We start from the raw sequence: 20,194 nt of genomic DNA, 5'->3' as shown, positions 1-20,194 counted from the left end.
GTATCAAAATTGGTGAAACCCCTGGGGGTTTGAAATGTACACTATACCCCTAGATGAATTCCCTGAGGGGTGTAGTTTGCAAAATGGGGTGACTTGTGGGGGGGTTCCACTGTATTGGTGCTTGGGGGGTCTTGCTAATGCGACATAGCACCCACCAAAATTCCACCAGAATCTGAGCTGCAAAATCCAAAAATCACTCCTTCCCTTCTGAGTCCTGCCATGCACCCAACTGGTATTTTTTGGTCACATGTGAGGCATTGCCGTACTCGGGAGAAATTGGGGCACAGATTTTGGGGTGCTTTTTCTCCTTCATACCTTCTGAAAATGAAAAATTTTGAGCCAGAACTGCATTTTTGTGTAAAAAAATGTAATTTTTCATGTTCACTGCCCACTTGTATCAAAATTGGTGAAACCCCTGGGGGTTTGAAATGTACACTATACCCCTAGATGAATTCCCTGAGGGGTGTACTTTGCAAAATGGGGTGACTTGTGGGGGGGTTCCACTGTATTGGTGCAACATAGCACCCACCATTCATTCCACCAAAATCTGTGCTGCAAAATCCAAAAATCACTCCTTCCCTTCTGAGTCCTGCCATGCACCCAACTGGTATTTTTTGGTCACATGTGAGGCATTGCCGTACTCGGGAGAAATTGGGGCACAGATTTTGGGGTGCTTTTTCTCCTTCATACCTTCTGAAAATGAAAAATTTTGAGCCAGAACTGCATTTTTGTGTAAAAAAATTTAATTTTTCATTTTCACTGCCCAGTTGTACCACAATTGGTGAAACCCCTGGGGGTTTGAAATGTACACTATACCCCTAGATGAATTCCCTGAGGGGTGTAGTTTGCAAAATGGGGTCACTTGTGGGGGGGTTCCTAAATTTTAGCATCTTATGGTGCCTAGAAACCTACATGGTGCCTAAAAAATAATCTCATAAAAAGGAGTCTCCAAAATCAAGTAGGTGCTCCTTCTATTATGAAGCCTGTGGTTTGGTCAACGTGCACACTAGGGCCACATATAGGATATTTATGAAAACAAAAGAATTGGGGGAATCAATTTTTAGTCACATTTCTCTAGTAAAATGTACTGTGTTCCTTAGAAAAATGTATTAAAATTGCAAATCTGCAAAAAAAATGAAATTTTGAAATTTCACCTACACTTTGTTTTAATTCCTGTGAAACACCTAAAGGGTTAACAAACTTCCAAAATGCTGTTTTGAATACTGTGAGGGGTGCAGTTTTTGAAATGGCATCATTTATGGGGGTGTCTCACATACAAGTCCCTCAAAGTCACATCAGAACTGAACTGGTCCCTAAAAAAATCAGTGTTTGAAATTTTCTTGAAAATTTGAGAATTTGCTATTCATATTGTAAGCCTCCTAGTGTCCAAAAAAATTAAAAGGAAGTTGAAATAATGATGGAAATATAAAGTAGACATATGGTCTATGTTAGTTATTAACTATTTTGAGTGGTATGATTATTTGTCTCACAAGCAGAAAATTTAACATTTTGCAAATCGCTAAATTTTCCATTTTTTCACGACATTTTGGTATTTTTCACAAAAAAACACAGACTGTATCGACCCAAATTTACCACTAATTTGAAGTACAATGTGTCACGAAAAAACAATCTCAAAATCACTGGGATAAGTAAAAGCAAAAAAAAGTTATCCCCACTTAAGTGAGACATGTCAGATTTGAAAAAAATGGCTCTGTCAGGAACGCAAAAACTAGCTCTGTCAGGAAGGGGTTAAACTCTGGCCTCTCTGTAGGTGAAGGTATAAACGTCGCAGGTTCTGAGCTGTGGCTCTCTCTGGCATAAACCCTGCCTGGTCTGGGTGTACTACGGAGGTTATTACTTTATTAAGCCGTGTGGCTAGGATTCTCGCCAATATTTTTACGTTGGTATTTAACAACGAGATTGGCCTATATGATTCAGGGAGTAGAGGATCCTTATCTTTTTTTATTATCAATATAATCAGTGCCTCTGACATAGTAGCCGGGAGTGAGCCCCATTCCAATAATGAGTTAAACAACTCTGTAAGGTAGGGAACAAAAAAGTCTGCAAACTTTTTATAGACTTCGGCAGGAATACCGTCCCTTCCCGGCGCTTTAGAAGCCGGAAGAGATGATATAGCCTGGCCTACCTCCACCCTAGTGAATGTGGCTTCTAGCAGATTTGAATCTGCCTGAGAGAGGGATGGCATATCTATTGGACTCAGGTACTCCTCTATCTGTTTTTGATTTGTTATACACCCCGAATCATATAGGTCAGAGTAATACCCCGAGAAAACCTCCACCATTTCTCCGGCCGTATAGCATATTTTCCCTTGGGGATTTTTGATACTGGATATTGCATTATTACCGTTTTCGCCTTTGGCCAAATATGCCAGATAGCTACCCCCCACTTCTGTCTGATAGTAATGCCTATGCCTGGAGAACTGCATCTGTCTTTTTGTCTTATCATACAAGTATTCCACCCACTCCTGTTTTGCTTCCATTAGCTGTATTCTGACACTGCCATTCCCAGAGCTAATATATTCCCATTCAAGCAACTGGTATTTATTTGCCAAATTGTCTTCCTCTATCTTTCCCTTTCTTTTTATCTCTGTGATCTTTTTTATGAATGTCCCCCGCATCACTGCTTTTAGGGCATCATGTTTAATGTCGATGTTAGAATATTGCCTGTTATCCAAGACATATCCCTCCCAATCCTGAGTCAGGGCTCTATCTGTGCCCATCTGCTCCAACCAAAAGGGGTTTAGTTTCCAGGCCACTTCTCCACGATCCAACGTTAGATCGATAGTTAACAGGATGAGAGAATGGTCTGAGATCCCCCGAGCTAGGTATTTTACATCAGTAATTGCAGGAGCTAGTATAGGGGATATCAAGGCAAGGTCTATTCTTGAGTAGGTGTTGTATGAGGGTGAGTAGCATGAGAACTGTAACGACTCTTGATTCCTCTGCCTCCAGATGTCTATTAAACCCAATTCCGCTATTATTTTAGAAAAGGGAGTGGGGGCACCTTTATTCAAGGTAGACATTTTTACGCCACACTCTTTCCATCTATCTAAGTTTTTACACATTACATTATTAAAGTCCCCCATGCAGAGTATAGGAATTTCAGGATAGTCTGCTATGAATTTTAATAATTCATGGAGGACCTCATTGTTGTAAGGCGGTGGTATATAGATGGCTATTATATAGAGAGGTTTATAATTTACTACAGCTTTAAGAAATACAAATCTTCCTTTTGTGTCTAACAAGCTCTTATCGACACGGAAATTCACAGTTTTTTTTACCAGCACTGTTACACCTCTGGCGTTCTGGGAGAAGGTTGAATGAAACGCGGATCCGATCCAAGGCTTTTTTAATGCCTTGATCTTATCTCCATATAAGTGTGTTTCAGATAGACAGATTATGTCTGCCGAGTATTTACGAATCTGAGACATCACAAGGGATCTTTTGATGTTATTATTTAGACCTCTGACATTCCAGCTCATAATATTCAATCCCAGTGCTCGTTTAGTCATAATGTATATTTATATATATTTTTTTGATTCATAGTATTAATGAGCACAATTGACTTCACTCTGCGCTCTACGAGTATTGCATTAAGATACGTAACAGTTTGAGTTTCAAGCTTTTTCTCTCTGACCTTAAACATCCATATTGAAAAGACTATTAACAATAAAAAAAAAATAATAATAATAAAGACATACATTTATAGACCCCAACCCAGACATCTTCCCTAGTATCGTCCCTGGTACCCACCCTAGCCCGCCCTGTATAACCTCACCCCGAGGAATACCTAACTCCCTAGATAAAATAAACTACCTAACTTAACCCTTTTGGGAGATGCAGGAAATAATTTCCTACCTCTATCTGTAGTTTATGGTTACTCCCCCTTTGCTTAGTCGTTACCCTGGTGAAGGGACAAAAAAAAAAAAAAAATAACAGTATATATCTCTCACTTCCTTGACTAGAAAATCCACCACATCGCCTGGAACCCCAGCTTTATCTATCATATTCTCCACCTTCTTAAATAGTATATCCCCATAGAGGAGAGATTAGGAACAGGAATACACATAGTATATGCCAACCAGAATCTCCATTCTCCTACTTTAGCTACTGGTGCCTCAGAAAGGGATGGACCCAAAAAGAGGAGGGAGAGAAGAAATTAATAAATAACTAAATTAAATAAACCACCAATGCTGCAATATGTATCATAGCTAGAGAATCTACCTCATCACGTAGACCTACAGTTTTATCTAACATAGTCAGCATCGTCTTAAATGAGGAAAAAAAAAAAACCCATATAGGGAAACACCAAGAAAAATAATAAAAAATAGATACAGTACCAGTGTATATCTCTCACTTCCTTGGCTAGGAAATCCACCACATCGCCTGGATCCCCAGCTTTATCTATCATATTCTCCACCTTCTTAAATATTATATCCCCAAAGAGGAGAAATTAGGTACAAGAATACACATAGTATATGCCAACCAGAATCTCTATTCTCCTACTTTAGCTACTAATGCCTCAAAAAGGGATGGACCCAAAGAGAAGAGGGAGGGAGAAAAAGAATAAATAACTAGATAAATAAACCACCAATGCTGCAATATGCATCATAGCTAGAGAATCTACCTCATCACGTAGATCTACAGCTTTATCTAACATAGTCAGCATCATCTTAAATAAAAAAAAAAGATAAATTGCAAGTACATAAAAATAAATTAACAACCAGAATGCCCGTAGTGTTGTGCCAGCAAGTATCTATGAGGGTTACGTATATATATATATATATATATATATAGAGAACACATAGACATTATTTCCCACATATAGACAGAAGTTGTTATGGAGAGTCTACTTCATCACATAGATTCTCCTACTTTATCTCCTGGCACCCAAAAAAAAAAAAAAAAAATTAATTTTTTATGTATAAACCCCCAAACTTCACATAGTGCGGAGACGCTCCTCCACCCATTTTTCTGCTTCTGCGGCATTGTTAAAAAAATGGGTTGAGTCCTCATAGACAACTCTCAGTCTCGCTGGGAACTGCATTGAATACTGTATATGTTTGTCTCTCAATTTGCGTTTGACCTGTGAAAAGCTGGCCCGGCTTTTCTGTACCTCAATGGCAAAGTCGGGATACAGAGAGACTGCATGATTATCATACAGAAGTGCACCCTTTACTCGGGCCAAACGTAGCACAGTGTCCCTGTCTTTGAAATGCAGGAAGCGAACTATTAATGTTCTTGCGGGGACTCCGGGCTTAGGTGCTCCCCCCGGTATTCTGTGTGCCCGTTCAACAGCAAATTGTTGAGAGAATACTTCCTTAGTGAATAGTTGTGTCATCCAACTTTCAACAAATTTTCCTGGATCGGTGCCCTCGGTTCTCTCTGGAAGGCCTACTATTCGTATATTGTTTCGCCTCAGTCTGCCCTCCATATCTGAGAGCTTAGACTGAACTGTTGCCACTTGGGTTGATAAGTCCTCCACTTTTCTTTTTAACGGGGAGGAGTCATCCTCCAGCTGCGATATACGGTTCTCTGTTTCTGTTACCCTCTCACGCATTTTCTGCAAATCTTGTCGGAGCACGGACACATCTGACTGTACTTGGCCAATTTTTTCCGTGACCCTGTGCTCTGATTCAGATATTGCTTGTATTATTTGCTGTGTAGAATGGACTGGCTCGTTAATGGAGTTGTCTATTTCCGTATGTGGGGCTGGTGAACTTGGAACACTTTGTGTGTTGGATCTGGACGACTGAGCGTTTCGTGAGTACTTTTCTAGCTTAGCAGCTGCCGCCGCAGCAGTACCAGTCTTCCCCATATTTCAGTTCGAGCAGGGTGGGATAGGTAGGGAAAACAGTTACGTGCATAAGATTAATACGGACCAATGATTTTCCCTTTCTCTTGTATCCCAGTAAGAGAGTGACCAGCTTCAGAATAGGCACCTGTCTGCGTCAGTATGTCACAGAATTAAGGGGGCCTTGCAGTGTATACTTAGTCCACAACTATTATCCTCCACGGCTACCCCTTTAAATTCACAGCGAGGAGTAAATGGTGAAGCAGGAAAAAAAATATGATAGCCAAAAAAAAAAAAAAAATATATATATATATATATATATATATATATATATATATATATATATATATATATATATATATATATATATATATATATATATATATATAGTACCTTTAGTGGTGTGCCCACCGCACAGAGCTCTGCCCCCAACTCCTGGTATACTCCACTGGTCCAGGAAGTACCAGTATCGGCCGGATCAGTTGGTTTACCACAACTTTGTTTTATGTGTCCACTTAGAAGAAGAGAGGGACCGCAAAGTAATAGTAGCACCTCTTTGTTATCCTGGCAGCTGCTGGTGTCTGTGCTTCCAGGCTGTCCTTTGGCAGATGCTTTACTGCAGCCAACACACCTGCTTTATCTTTGCCCCACAACTCCATGCACCTGTGCCGTAGTATAGGGCTCAATGAGCCCAGCAGTTGTGTCTTGGTGCCCAGTCCTCAACAATAATAGCCAGTGGTGTCCGATTCTCAGCGCCAGTGAGCCGGATTCTCTGTGCCGACTCTTTGCGCAGTCTCTCGATGTAAGCAGGGCAGCAGGGAGCCTGAGACCCGTTTCAGACGGGGGAGCGAGAGCAGGGTCCTGCGTGACTGCCTCTCGCCTATCCGCCTCTTGTCTGTGCCGCTGCCTGCCGCTCACGTCCCGGCTCTGTCTACACGCGCGCCCGCCGGAAGTCCAGCGCGTGTCCCTCCAGGCGGCCGTGCAGCAACTCAGCACAGAGAAACAGTTCCGTCGCGATCGTGAGGGACCTGCAGCCAGTGTCTCTCATTCAGAACAGACTCCGCGCGTAAGGTACAGGAGCAAATAGCTTTTACCCGCACATTAACAATAATTATTGGGGTTTCTTTGGGTTTTCAGGATTTCTTGAGACTTCACCAGGGGGGATTATAGCATGATAGCGCGGATAAGCGGAGGGAGCTACAGCGTGCTGCTGCTACACCATACTACTCCAAGTCACGCCCCCCGCAGCAGTGGCAACTATCTCCTGATTTAGATGAAAAGCAGAGACTACTTTTGGTAAAAATTTGGGGTACTGTCCGAAAGACAGCCCTATCATCATGACATATAAGGGAGGGAGACTTGCAGGACAAAGCTCCCAACTCCGATACTCTTTTTGCTGATGCCACTGCCAACAGAAATACCAGTTTCCATGTAAGGAATTTAAGGTCAGCCGACCTCAACGGCTCAAAAGGCGCCTTCTGAAGACACTCCAGAACCAGAGATAAATCCCATGGCGCTACTGGTTGCTTGTAGGGAGATTTCAATCGAGAAACCCCCTGCAGGAAGGTCTGTACTTCCGGTATTAATGCAATCCTTCTTCGGAAAGAAATTGACAAGGCCGAGATCTGTACTTTGAGTGACTGAAGGCTTAACCCAGAGGAAAGGCCATCCTGTAAAAAACTCCAACAATTTAGCCATTTTAAATCGTGATGTGTGTGTGACTGCTGTCTTTCACACCATCGAATATAGGTCTTCCAGACCCTATAATAATTTACAGAAGACACTGACTTTCTGGCTTTAATCATTGTGTTAACCACCGCCTCTGAGAATCCTATATTCCTCAAAATGGCGGTTTTAACAGCCAGGCCGTCAAAATTTATCGAGCTGAATGCAGATGGTTGAACGGTCCTTGTTTTAGAAGGTCTGACCTCAGAGGTAGACGCCACGAGTCCACAGACAATCTCTGAAGCCTCGAGTACCAGGACCTCCTTGGCCAATCTGGAGCCACTAAAATTATTGGAATTGTCTGGGCCTGTATCTTTTTCAACACTCTTGCCAGCATTGGAACTGGCGGAAAAACATAAAGAAGATTCCCCTCCCAGGGGATAGTCATGGCATCCACTGCTTCTGCCAGTGGATCCCTCATCCTGGCATAAAACATGGGTACCTGATGGTTGAACCTGGATGCCATCAGGTCCCCATCCGGGGTTCCCCACCTCAGTGTAATCTGGTGGAATACTTGTGGGTTCAGGCTCCATTCCCCTTCCATCAGCTCCTCCCTGCTCAGGAAGTCGGCCTCTATATTCTCCACTCCTGGTATGAATATTGCTGATAATGCTGGAACATTCTGTTCCGCCCACAAGAAGATTCGGAACACCTCCCACATAGCCAGCTTGCTGCGTATGCCTCCCTGGTGATTCAGATATGCCACAGCTGTGGCGTTGTCGGTCTGAATCCCTAAAGGGAGCCCTTGTAATCTTTCTCCCGCCAGAGAAAACATCTTCCACAGAGCCCTCAGTTCCACGATGTTAATCGGTAAGGCAGACTCCTCTGAAGTCCACAAGCCTTGCAGACGCAGGTCCCAGACTACTGCCCCCCAGCCTCTGAGACTGGCGTCGGTAGTGACTACCAGCCAGCTCCAGGACTGCAGGGACCGACCCCACTGAAGGGAATCCACCTCCGTCCACCATTTCAGGAAGGATCGAGTTTCTGAAGACAACACTATTTGTTCTGACATCTTGGTCTGAGTATTCCCTGACCAGTCTGTCAGAATGTTCCACTGGAACACTCGAGAGTGGAACCTGGCGAACTGTAACGTCTCGAAAGACGCCACCATCTTCCCCAGCAGTTTGAGGCACCTCCATACTGATGTGCTCTGAGACCCGAGGATCTCCTGTACCAAGGCAGCCAGATCCCTGGCCTTTGCCTCTGGTAGAAACACCCGATGCAACTGGGTATCCAGAACAACCCCCAAGAATTGGAGTCTCTGTGACGGCACCAACTGAGACTTTTGTAAATTTAAAAGCCAGCCGTGAATCTGCAAAAACCTGATGGCTTCTGCCAAGTGACTCTTCAACTTGTCTGCTGACTCCGCTTTGAACCGCAGGTCGTCCAAAAATGGAATCACTGTGATTTCCCTCAGTCGAAGCACAGCCGCCATTACTGACATTATTTTGGTGAATACCCTTGACGCTGTGGCCAGACCGAAGGGCAACGCCTGGAATTGCAAGAGTATGTCTCCTATTGCACACCTCAATAGAGCCTGATGTTCTGGGTGGATAGGAACATGCAAGTATGCGTCCTGGACATCCATGGACGCCAAAAATTCTCCCTGGTCCAGGCTTAGCAGCACAGACCGTAGAGACTCCATTTTGAAATGGTCTACCCACAAACGGATATTTAATGACTTTAAGTTTAGGATCAGCTGAAAGACCCGTCTGGTTTGGGCACCAAAAACAGAGTGGAATAAAAGCCTTTTTTCCACTCCGCTCTGGGGACCGGGACTACCACATCCTTCTCTAAAAGAGAATGAGCCGCTCCCAAGAGAGCCGTACGGAGCCGAGCCTCCTTTGGTAGTGGTGTAGGAATGAACCTTCTCGGCGGAAGACCTATGAAGGGAATCTTGTAACCCTGGGTTATAATTTCTAACACCCAAGAGTCCCGGGCTAACAGTGCCCATGCGTCTTTGAACAGTGACAGACGTCCCCCCACCTTGATAACCGCCGGGCAAAACCCCTGGCAGTCATGCGGAGGGTTTGTCCTCTCCTTTGATTTCTTATGAAAGGAACCAAATTTTGACTTTGGGGCCTTGCCCCTGGAGGACTGAGACTATCCCCTAAAAGACTGTCCTCGAAAGGACGCACCTCCTCTAGGGGAGGGCCGAAAGGACGGCCCGAAAGCAGAAAACCTTGATGTCTGCTTGGCTGCAGGGGTAGGCAGGAAAGTGCTTTTTTCCACCTGTGGCCTGCTTTAATAATCTCTTCCAGTTCTGATCCAAATAACAGCTTTCCTTTAAAAGCTATTGCCTCTAAGCCTTCTTAGACTCATTATCTGCCTCCCAAGCTATAAGCCAGAGCACTCTCCTGGCATTGACGGACACTGAGGAAACTCTGGCAGCCATTTTGAGAGTTTCCTGCTCAGCCTCAATCAAATACTCTGCAGCAGCTTTAAGCTTCTCCGCAAGTAACAACACACAAGGAACAGTATGTCAAATAGTGCACAGGTCAATGACCCACCAATCATGGCCCTAGAGACCCAGGCTGAAGCAATCCGAGGGCGGAGTGTTTTGCCCACCCTTTTAACCATTGCCTTGCTTGAAGGCTGTTCCCCCCTGCACTGGTAGCACAGTGACTTTTGACAAGCATGCCACAGAAGTATCTACCACTGGAACTTTCTCTCAGAGGTCTGCATGATCCTTAGGCATGGGATACAGGCTTAAACATCTTTTAGGCATCTAAAGCCTTTTATCAGGGGTTTTCCAATAAATCTTGTAAACCCTCGTCTGCAGGGAGATATCAGTTTCTTTACGCTGTCTCTTAAAAACAACCTTTGCAGGAGTTTATCCTTCACAGACAAATTCAATGCCTGTTTAACAGCAGTAATCAAATCCTCCACCCCTGAGGCTGAGGACTCTTCAGAAACATCACCCTGATCCCAGGGTATGTCTGTGTACTCTCCTTCCTCATCAGCAGCTAACAATGGCACTGAATAAGACCTTTTAGGGGTCCCCACAGAATAACCATAAAACTTGTCCAACAAGTAATTAAACCTGCTGATTGCCTTAGCAGTATCCTGCATGACCTGTAATAAGTCAGGATCTGTCTGGGTCCGAGGCAAAGAGCTAGAGGACTGCTGAGAGAATGGCAGTGGTCTAGGGGAAGTTACCAGCCATCACTCTGCCTGTCCAGTAATGCACCAAAGCATTTTCAGACCTGCCCAGGGACTTAGCCCACGCAAGCTCCGATAGCACTACCCTCTGGGGTTCACTCCCCATGGGTTTCACAGCAGCGCAAGAAATACATAAGCGCCCCCTGCTATCTGCTCAGGGACAAATTTCAGTGTACAACCACTGCAAGCACTCAATGCATTAAAGGCTCCCTCCCCCAAAACCACAGACTGTTGCTCAGACATGATGTTCTCAAATAACACAGTCACAGCATTAAATGTACAGACATTATATACAGAACCAATATACTCAGTTCACTTAGCTTTCTGTAGTCTTCAGAATGGGGAAAGCGATGCCCAGGAAATCCAATCACTCTGTCAGGATCTGTCAGCCAGCTCAGCTCTGCTGCAAGCGTTCTGAATGGCGCCAAAACAGAGTGAGGGAAGGGACCAAGTCCCTGCTGCTGCGGGGTCTGTGACTTTTGGCGCCAACTACCCCCAGACAGCCGCTCCCATTGTAGGATCTCCTAGTTCCAGTATCTCCCCCTCAGCTGGGGACCACTCGGAACATGCCTGTAACACACTGCTGTCCTCTCATATAGGAGCTCAGTGTGTAAGCTCCACAGAAAATGGCCGCCGCCATCACGGAGCGCCTGTCCCCCATGATCCCCACCTAGCGTGAAGCCGGTTTCAGAACGCTCCGGAGCCACGGCAGGTTCTTAAAAGAAGCTGTAAGCGCTGCACAGGGAGACCAGACAGCGTCTCCCCTGTGCACAGCGAGCTGACAGGACGCGCTTCTGTCAGCTCCTGCTGCGCTAGCAGTGTGAGGATTCACTAATGAGAATCCTCACACTGTGCCTACCTAGCTAGTGTAAAAGTTAATAAAATAATAAAAACCCTAACTAACTCTACTCCTTCGGCTGCTCCGGCAGCCCTTTAGAATAGCACACACTCCAGTGGGCACCTAACACGAACTGAGGAGTCTGGGATGCAGTAGGGGAGGAGCCTACCCTCCAAAAGCTTTAGGATAGGTGCCTGGCTCCTGCGGACCCTCCTACATCCCAATGTGAAGCTGTGTCACCAGGACCATTGAAAGAGAAATTCAGTCACTGTGTGTCTCCTATAGATGGGCCCAGTAACAGAGATACCCCAGAGAGATGTCCCCGTCCTCTGTATTCCCAGGATAATCACATACATATAATGTCCTCAGTCACTGCGTGTCTCCTATAGATGGGCCCAGTAACAGAGATACCCCAGAGAGATGTCCCCGTCCTCTGTATTCCTAGCACTGTACAGAGGAGACTCACAGGACCCCACAAGAGGATCAGGTAGGTGGGAAGTTAGGGTCTCCCCAATATACCAAAGTGACTGTCACTATATGAATTGCAGTGGTTGTGTGTGTGTGTGTGTCCTATGCACGGATATTGAACTGTGTAATCTCCCTAGCATCAGACATTACTAATGAGATATTTTTTTGTAGGTTCAATTTGAAGATATTAAGGCAGAAGACACAGAGGAAGAAGAGACGTATGTGACGGATATGAAGATAAGAGAAGAGTCTTATGTGTCAGATAAGAAAGAAGATACAGAGACAGAAGACACACATATGAGGGGTGATCAGCAGTGTAAGAAGGAGGAAATCCCTACAGATATCAGCACAGGTGAGTAATAATCATTTACTGCATACAGTATTTTCCTTGTTCTATTAATACAGCTTTACAGCTATCTAAGAAATCAGGAGCCATCAGCCCCTATTGTACTCCTGGTCTCCCCCTCACATCATGTCACTGTGTGTTACCAGCCCAGAGATCTGACCAGTCTCCTCCCCACACTCTCTGGTGTATCTCCTACATCAGGAGCCATCAGCCCCTATTATACTCCTGCTCTCCCCTCACATCATGTCACTGTGTGTTACCAGCCCAGAGATCTGACCAGTCTCCTCCCCACACTCTCTGATGGAAAAGGAAAATCATGATAATCAGGCGCTAATACTTTATGTTCAAAATATAATAATCAAAATTAATGCTGTCTGACGAGATAATTATAAGACGACTTATGGCTATTGCAGCTCCCAATAGGTATTCTGTATAACTTAATTAGACAAAATAACAATTAAGAGAAGGAAGAGAGCAGGGGAGAGGGGGGGGCAGATTGAGTGGAGGAGAGAGAGAAGGGGACTGGGAGAGAGCGAAAGGTAGGAATGGGTGGGAGCGGAAAGGGAAGGTGGCTGGGTGCAAGGTGATGTGGTAAGATGAGGTGCTGGGGGGTGAGAGGGGATGAGGGGGGGGGGGTGACGGACGGACGGGGGCACTGGTGGTGATGGGCCATGGATGGGAACGCCCATGTAAATTTGAGCGTGACGCAAGGTGCCAGGGGCGGGTAGCTGACTTCACATGGCGTCAGCTGCCCTGAGCCCTGGAGATTTCAATGATCTCTCCAGCATTGGGCACATGCGAGGGGATCCGGGTGGGGTAGCGGCTATTCGTCAGGTTGGCACTCTGGGACTTGGTACCAGGTTATCCAGAAACAGGCCCATAGCACAATGCACCAATATATCGGCCATCGGCTCTGTTGTAGAGATCACGCTGGTTACAGACATATTACTGGTGCCCACTGGCTGACGGACCAGCGATATATCGGCCAGTGTGTGCGCAGCATTAGACATGTTCAGTGTAAGTTATAAAACCTCCATGAACATTTCCTTCTCAATGTAACCAATTCTGTCTGTTGTCATTCATCTGTTTCCTGTAGATGGGCGCACAAGCAGGAATACCTCGGAGGGAGATCTCATTGTGTCTCCAGATTATATACTAGAAGATAAGAACATCAGACAAGATTCTCCAGAAGAAAACCCCATTATCCCCAATACACACCCAACATTTCCCAGTGCAGATATTTCATCTGGTCCCTCTAGTCATGAGGAACCTTCTCCTGATCATTCAGACCTTACTACACACAGTACAGATCATAAAGATGATACAATACCATCCAGTTCTATAAGTCAGTCAGTTTTCGCTTTACATCAGAGACATCACACAGGGGAGAAACCATTTTCATGTTCTGAATGTGGGAAATCATTTTCTCGTAAATCACATCTTGTTTCACATGAGAGATTACATACAGGTGAGAAACCATTTTCATGTTCTGAATGTGGGAAATGTTTTACTCATAAATCCAGTCTTGTTGCACACGAGATGGTACATACAGGTGAGAAACCATTTTCATGTTCTGAATGTGGGAAATGTTATAGGAATAAACCCAGTCTTGTTAGACATGAGAGGGAACATACAGGTGAGAAACCATTTTCATGTTCTGAATGTGGGAAATCGTTTTCTTTTAAGTCACATCTTGTTATACATGAGAGGGTACATACAGGTGAGAAACCATTTTCATGTTCTGAATGTGGGAAATGTTTTACTCATAAATCACATCTTGTTACACATGGGTGGGAACATACAGGTGAGAAACCATTTTCATGTTCTGAATGTGGGAAATCGTTTTCTTGTAAGTCACATCTTGTTACACATGAGAGGGTACATACAGGTGAGAAACCATTTTCATGCTCTGAATGTGGGAAATGTTATAGGGATAAATCCAGTCTTGTTACACATGAGAGGGAACATACAGGTGAGAAACCATTTTCATGTTCTGAATGTGGGAAATGTTTTACTCATAAAGCCAGTCTTGTTGCACATGAGAGGGAACACACAGGTGCGAAACCATTTTCATGTTCTGAATGTGGGAAATCATTTTCTTGTAAGTCACATCTTGTTACACATGAGAGGGTACATACAGGTGAGAAACCATTTTCATGTTCTGAATGTGAGAAATGTTTTGCACAGAAATCCAATCTTGTTACACATGAGAGGGAACATACAGGTGAGAAACCATTTTCATGTTCTGAATGTGGGAAATGTTATAACAAGAAATCCAATCTTGTTCTACATGAGAGGGTACATACAGGTGAGAAACCATTTGCATGTTCTGAGTGTGGGAAATGTTTTCTAAATAAATCTCATCTTGTTCTACATGAGAGGGTACATACAGGTGAGAAACCATTTTCATGCTCTGAATGTGGGAAATGTTTTACTCATAAATCCAGTCTTGCTCTACATGAGAGGGTACATACAGGTGAGAAACCATTTTCATGTTCTGAATGTGGGAAATGTTTTACTCATAAAGCCAGTCTTGTTGCACATGAGAGGGAACACACAGGTGAGAAACCATTTTCATGTTCTGAATGTGGGAAATCATTTTCTTGTAAGTCACATCTTGTTACACATGAGAGGGTACATACAGGTGAGAAACCATTTTCATGTTCTGAATGTGAGAAATGTTTTGCACAGAAGTCCAATCTTGTTACACATGAGAGGGAACATACAGGTGAGAAACTATTTTCATGTTCTGAATGTGGGAAATGTTTTACTCATAAATCCAGTCTTGTTCTACATGAGAGGGTACATACAGGTGAGAAACCATTTTCATGCTCTGAATGTGGGAAATGTTATAGCAATAAATCCAATCTTGCTCTACATGAGAGGTTACATACAGGTGAGAAACCATTTGCATGTTCTGAGTGTGGGAAATGTTTTCTACATAAATATAATCTTGTTCTACATGAGAGGGTACATACAGGTGAGAAACCATTTTCATGCTCTGAATGTGGGAAATGTTTTAAAAATAAATCACATCTTGTTAGACATCAGAGAAGCCTTTTCCATGCTTACAGTGTGGGACATGATTTATAAATAAATGTATACTTTGTAAATACCAGAACAATAACATTTGGATGAGCAGATCTACATTAAACATGAGCATTGATGTGAGGATACCCCTGTTGCATGCACAGGGATCATCTGAGAGTAGTCTCCCCAAAACAATGCAGGCTCGATTCACCCCCTAGAAACTGTGGGAGCTACCCATGGGTTCTTAAATGTAAGGCTAGCAGAAACTGTCCTGGCTGATGTTCCTCCACAACCAGCCCCCTCCCCCCTCTCCAGAGCTGCCGGCTTATGCTGAGTATACACCAGCATGATGCAGCTTGTGAGCGGGTTGTTAGGGGAATGTATGACCTGCTCACTATATGGCGGAGCCTGTGACACGCTCAGGAACTGCATCTGATGTGATCGCGACCCGAACCCACTTCAATGGTAGGATCTCAGAAAAGACCTAACGATCCGCGGGGCTGCACGTCGGATCGGGATCGCATCAGAACGGCAGTGAAATGGACAATTTACATAAAATCGGTTGAGATTGTATCTAAATTGGCTCATTTTGGGCCAAATCATCCTGATGTGTACCCCACATTACTGTAATCATACTGCAGGCTTCCAGGCACCAGCTCAGCAGGAAGCCAGGCTGCTCCTGGGACATTTACATCCTGGGATACAAACATCCTTCCAATCGCTGCCCAGATCTTATTTTTATTCAGTATTTCTTATTACAATATGCGTATGATACAGAGATGAGACATTACATCCTATCCTTTCCCCTACCTTATATCTGTGCAGTGTATATGTGCTTTATGTCTGACAAGCGATGTCATTATACCGATTATACTAAACTTACATTGTGCCTCATCTATCTCACCTTCTGTATACGGCCATTTATAATAAACCTATTCCTGTGTTTGGTCCTGTGTAATAGTGTGGATTTGTGTAATGTATATGCATTGTTGTGTATACTCCTGTATAAGCCTCATAGAATTCTGACAGCGTCCATCTCTCCCACGTTTGATGACACTTTCTTACATTATTACTTTTGGTGTATGTGTACTTCTCATTATCTACTGTATGGTTTACCAGATGGATCCCGTGGTATAAATCCGGTGCCTCATGCGCCTCCATTTCCCTGCTATTATTACTTTTGCCAGAGCAGCTTGGTTCTCCACCGGCGGTATAAACGGGTCATTGCCCTTACCTGTGGGTTTATGCCCAAAATACATAGTTACATCCAGATATTGTACCGGTAGTCCCACCTTGACCATTATATTTTGGACTTTCTCCCAAAATCTCCTTCACGTGATGCTGCCAAATCCTATGCATACATGTACCCTGCTGTATACTGCATTTTGGGCATAAATCATTTCTCTTTCAATGGTCCTGGTGACACAGCTTCACATTGGGATGTAGGAGGGTCCGCAGGAGCCAGGCACCTATACCAAAGCTTTTAGAGTGGTAGGCTCCTCCCACTGCATCCCAGAATCCCCAGTTCTTTTTAGGTGCCCACCGGAGTGGGTGCTATACTGAAGAGGCTGCTGCGCAGATTAGAGATAGATAGGTGTTTTTTATTTTATTAATTTTACACTTATTAGGTATGACGCAGTGCTGAGGAACTTCCGGTTTCGTCGCACGGAGCAATGCGTTCCAATTAGAAACAGGAAATGCGTTCCACCCGGAGTTCTAACTTCTAGAGGACATTTCAACAGTTTTTAAGCAACGGGGGTTAGCGGTTTTACCTTATGGAATACACTGCATGGTTTTTTAATGGTACTAAATATTAGTAGTAAATATACAGTATTTTTAAGATTTGACTTCTTGACCCGGAGGTTAATGAGGGGATATGTTTAAATAGAGGAAGTGACTCACTCTCCAGAGTACTGCCTGACAAAGGGAGATTTGGATCCCGATACGCGTTGCAGCAGCCTGGAGTGAGTCACCAGAGGGGGTCTATTACCGGTACTGGATTCGTTTGAAGCACCTGAAGCCTTTGGTTTTCCGGAGAACCGGAGGCTTTCCAGATTTGAAAAACCTTTTTACAGATTCTGGTAAACCTCCACCTTTAGCTTTATATAAGGGACAACATCATTGTTCACTATCTAAATGTGTGGTTTTATGTATGTTTTATTAGTGTGTATAAATAAATATATCTGTTATTTTGACGATATCACACTATTATGAGAATGAGAAGAATTGGTTGACAAGGAGAGTATATTTCTTTTATTCATCTGATATTCTGACCTTTGGGTCATCTCCTCACTTTTTTCTGGAAGTGTGTCAGCGCACAACATCACTTATTCTTTGTTTACTAATTTATCCATTGTTACTAAGGGAGTAATTTTAAGCGATTAGTGCAGCAGACATTCAATTCAGCGCATAGCGTATAGACTCAAAATTACAATAAAACTCTATAGTAAAGTCAATGGCATCGCACCCTATGCAATCGCATGCAATTTTGCGGCACCATGCGATCGCATGCGATGTGATACAAAGAGATATCACCGGGTGAAAAAAATAGCAGTCCATTAATTACATAGGAAAATTGCATCGCATTGCATGCAAAGAATGGTATGCGATTTTGCGATCTGTGCGCCGTGATAATACACAAGTACCGGACTTCCTATGTATCACTCACACAGGACAGTTACCTGGCTGGGACCACACTGGACAACAAGACATTACACACATGCAATAAACAGTACATTACCATGACAGACACATTTCAGGCTCAGTGGTATATGCCCTGATGGGCGCAATACTTATAGAAACGAGGGACTACATCTGATATCTAATGAAGTCACATTCTATTACTATATACACACAGTCCTGTGGATGGCACCATTGCTGTGAGAGGCACGGCTCCCATGAGATTGCAGGGGGTATACTGTATTGGGAAAATGCCGTTATCTCAGGTAAGAAAGTGTCTGTGTCTCTGGGCTATATTTAGGAATTTTGGGGTGTCTACCCACTGATGATCCCGGTGGGGGTGGTATGTATAGCCAACATCTATATATATATATATATATATATATATATATATATATATATATATATGTATATGGAACAGTATAGTGGTACAGCAGAAACCATCTAGCCTATAATAACCTCGACTGGCCACCAATCGTAGGAAGCTGCAAAATGACATAAGAAATACAAACAAATTATATAGAAAAATATTAAACAAAAAACTAAGCAAAAGCAAAATATACAACTGCAGATCCATTCGGATCACGGATTGATGTCGGCCTACTCTTTCTTTAAACGTGCAAGACGTCTTGCCTATATAGACATATCCACACGGGCACCGAATCCGGTAGCTACTACATGCGAGGATGTGTTTTATAGGGATTTTGTGTTCAGAATGAGGATGTAATATGTAGTTCCCTAGTGTTCCTTCTAGGAACTGGGCAGGGTGCTGCCACACAGGGGCAGTATAAGTGGGGAGGACCGGTTCCGCTGCTGTCACCATTGTGGGCGGTTCCGGGTCACCGCCGTCACTAAAGGGAGCGGGTGCGTCCGCCTCCGTCACTAAAGCAGAGGCTGTTTTAGCAGGGCGCTGCTAGAGGAGCAGGCCGTATTTTGCCCTTTAAATCGGGCAGGGTGCAGAGCACCGCTAGAACAGCCAAGCGGAAAACACTAGTTCCCTATCTCCATGTAGCGGCAAGTTATACAGTTGGTGCATTTATTTGCACCCGGTTTCCTGCCTAGAAAAGTGCCATAGATAGTATTCCTTGGTATGGCTACATTGTTCTGGACTAACCAGTCCTTGATGTTGCGTCCACGTTGGTGGCAGTTCATCAAATAGGTGTTCTGAAGATATTGTAGGTTTGTATCAGTGGTAACGAGCGGCCAATGTTTTCTTGATGTGTCAGTAATAAGTATAAGATAGTGTTCTTATCTGTGGCCTTATAAAAGATGTCTGTTTCCATCCATTTGTTCTGTACTCGACTGGTTTTAACACCCAGATAATTGATGGTGGTGTAGTGGCGATGGAACTGAAGTGGATAGTCTCATCCGAGTAAAGGTGCCCATACACAATTATTGTATAAAATATTGTATACAATATCGGGTACTTGTGGATTATCACGGCTCCCATCACATGCCATCGAATGCCATATATAGTGCCATGTGATGCGATTTTTACAGTTTTTGCCGTTTTTTGTCAAAATCGCATACGGTTTTGCACTGAAAAGCATCCAAATGCATCGGAATTAGTATTAAACATGTTCAATGGCCCCCAAATGGCATTTTTGATGCTGTACTACCCCCACTATCAATGCGAACCCGAAGCGTGGCGAGCGCAGCGAGTCCGCGAGGGGCGGCGGTACGCGTCCTACGACCTTTTCATACCCCCACTATCCACGTCGGCGTGGAGTTGAGAATAGAAAGTGTGGCGAGCGCAGCGAGCCACCGAGCCCGAAGCGTGGCGAGCGGACACCTGTGAAGCCCGTGAGGGGACGCGGATACCTGTGAAGGTATCCGCGTCCCCTCGCAGGGCTCGCTGCGCTCGCCACGCTTCGCGTTGATAGTGGGGGTGGTACAGCCTCAAAAATGCCATTTGGGGGCCATTGAACATGTTTAATACTAATTCCAATGCATTTGGATGCTTTTCAGTGCAAAATCGTATGCGATCGCATGCGATTTTTTCACATACGATGGCCATCGTGGGAGCCGTGATAATCCACAAGTACCCAATATCGCATCTCATCGTATCTTGGTTTTGTGATAAGATCAGATGAGATGAGATCTAATACAAAAAGTAGGTGCAGCACATACTT

At 44.1% G+C, this 20,194-nt stretch overlaps 1 protein-coding gene across 1 annotated transcript in view; it reads left to right on the top strand.

Annotated features, from left to right (window-relative positions):
• Positions 1 to 12,182: 12,182 nt before the first annotated feature.
• The window catches only part of LOC146010223 (uncharacterized), a 45,823-nt gene continuing 37,811 nt past the window's right edge, over positions 12,183 to 20,194 (top strand). The window contains exons 1-2 of the mRNA XM_083151259.1: positions 12,183 to 12,359; positions 13,450 to 15,249. Coding sequence (XP_083007385.1) covers positions 12,239 to 12,359; positions 13,450 to 15,249 — 1,921 coding nt within the window. The 5' untranslated portion in view covers positions 12,183 to 12,238. The remainder of the gene's footprint in view (positions 12,360 to 13,449; positions 15,250 to 20,194) is intronic.

Source organism: Crinia signifera, chromosome 6 (genome assembly GCF_055691185.1).
Source record: "Crinia signifera chromosome 6, ASM5569118v1, whole genome shotgun sequence".
NCBI classification, from domain to species: Eukaryota; Metazoa; Chordata; class Amphibia; order Anura; family Myobatrachidae; genus Crinia; species Crinia signifera.
This window is presented reverse-complemented; position numbering and strand designations above follow the sequence as displayed.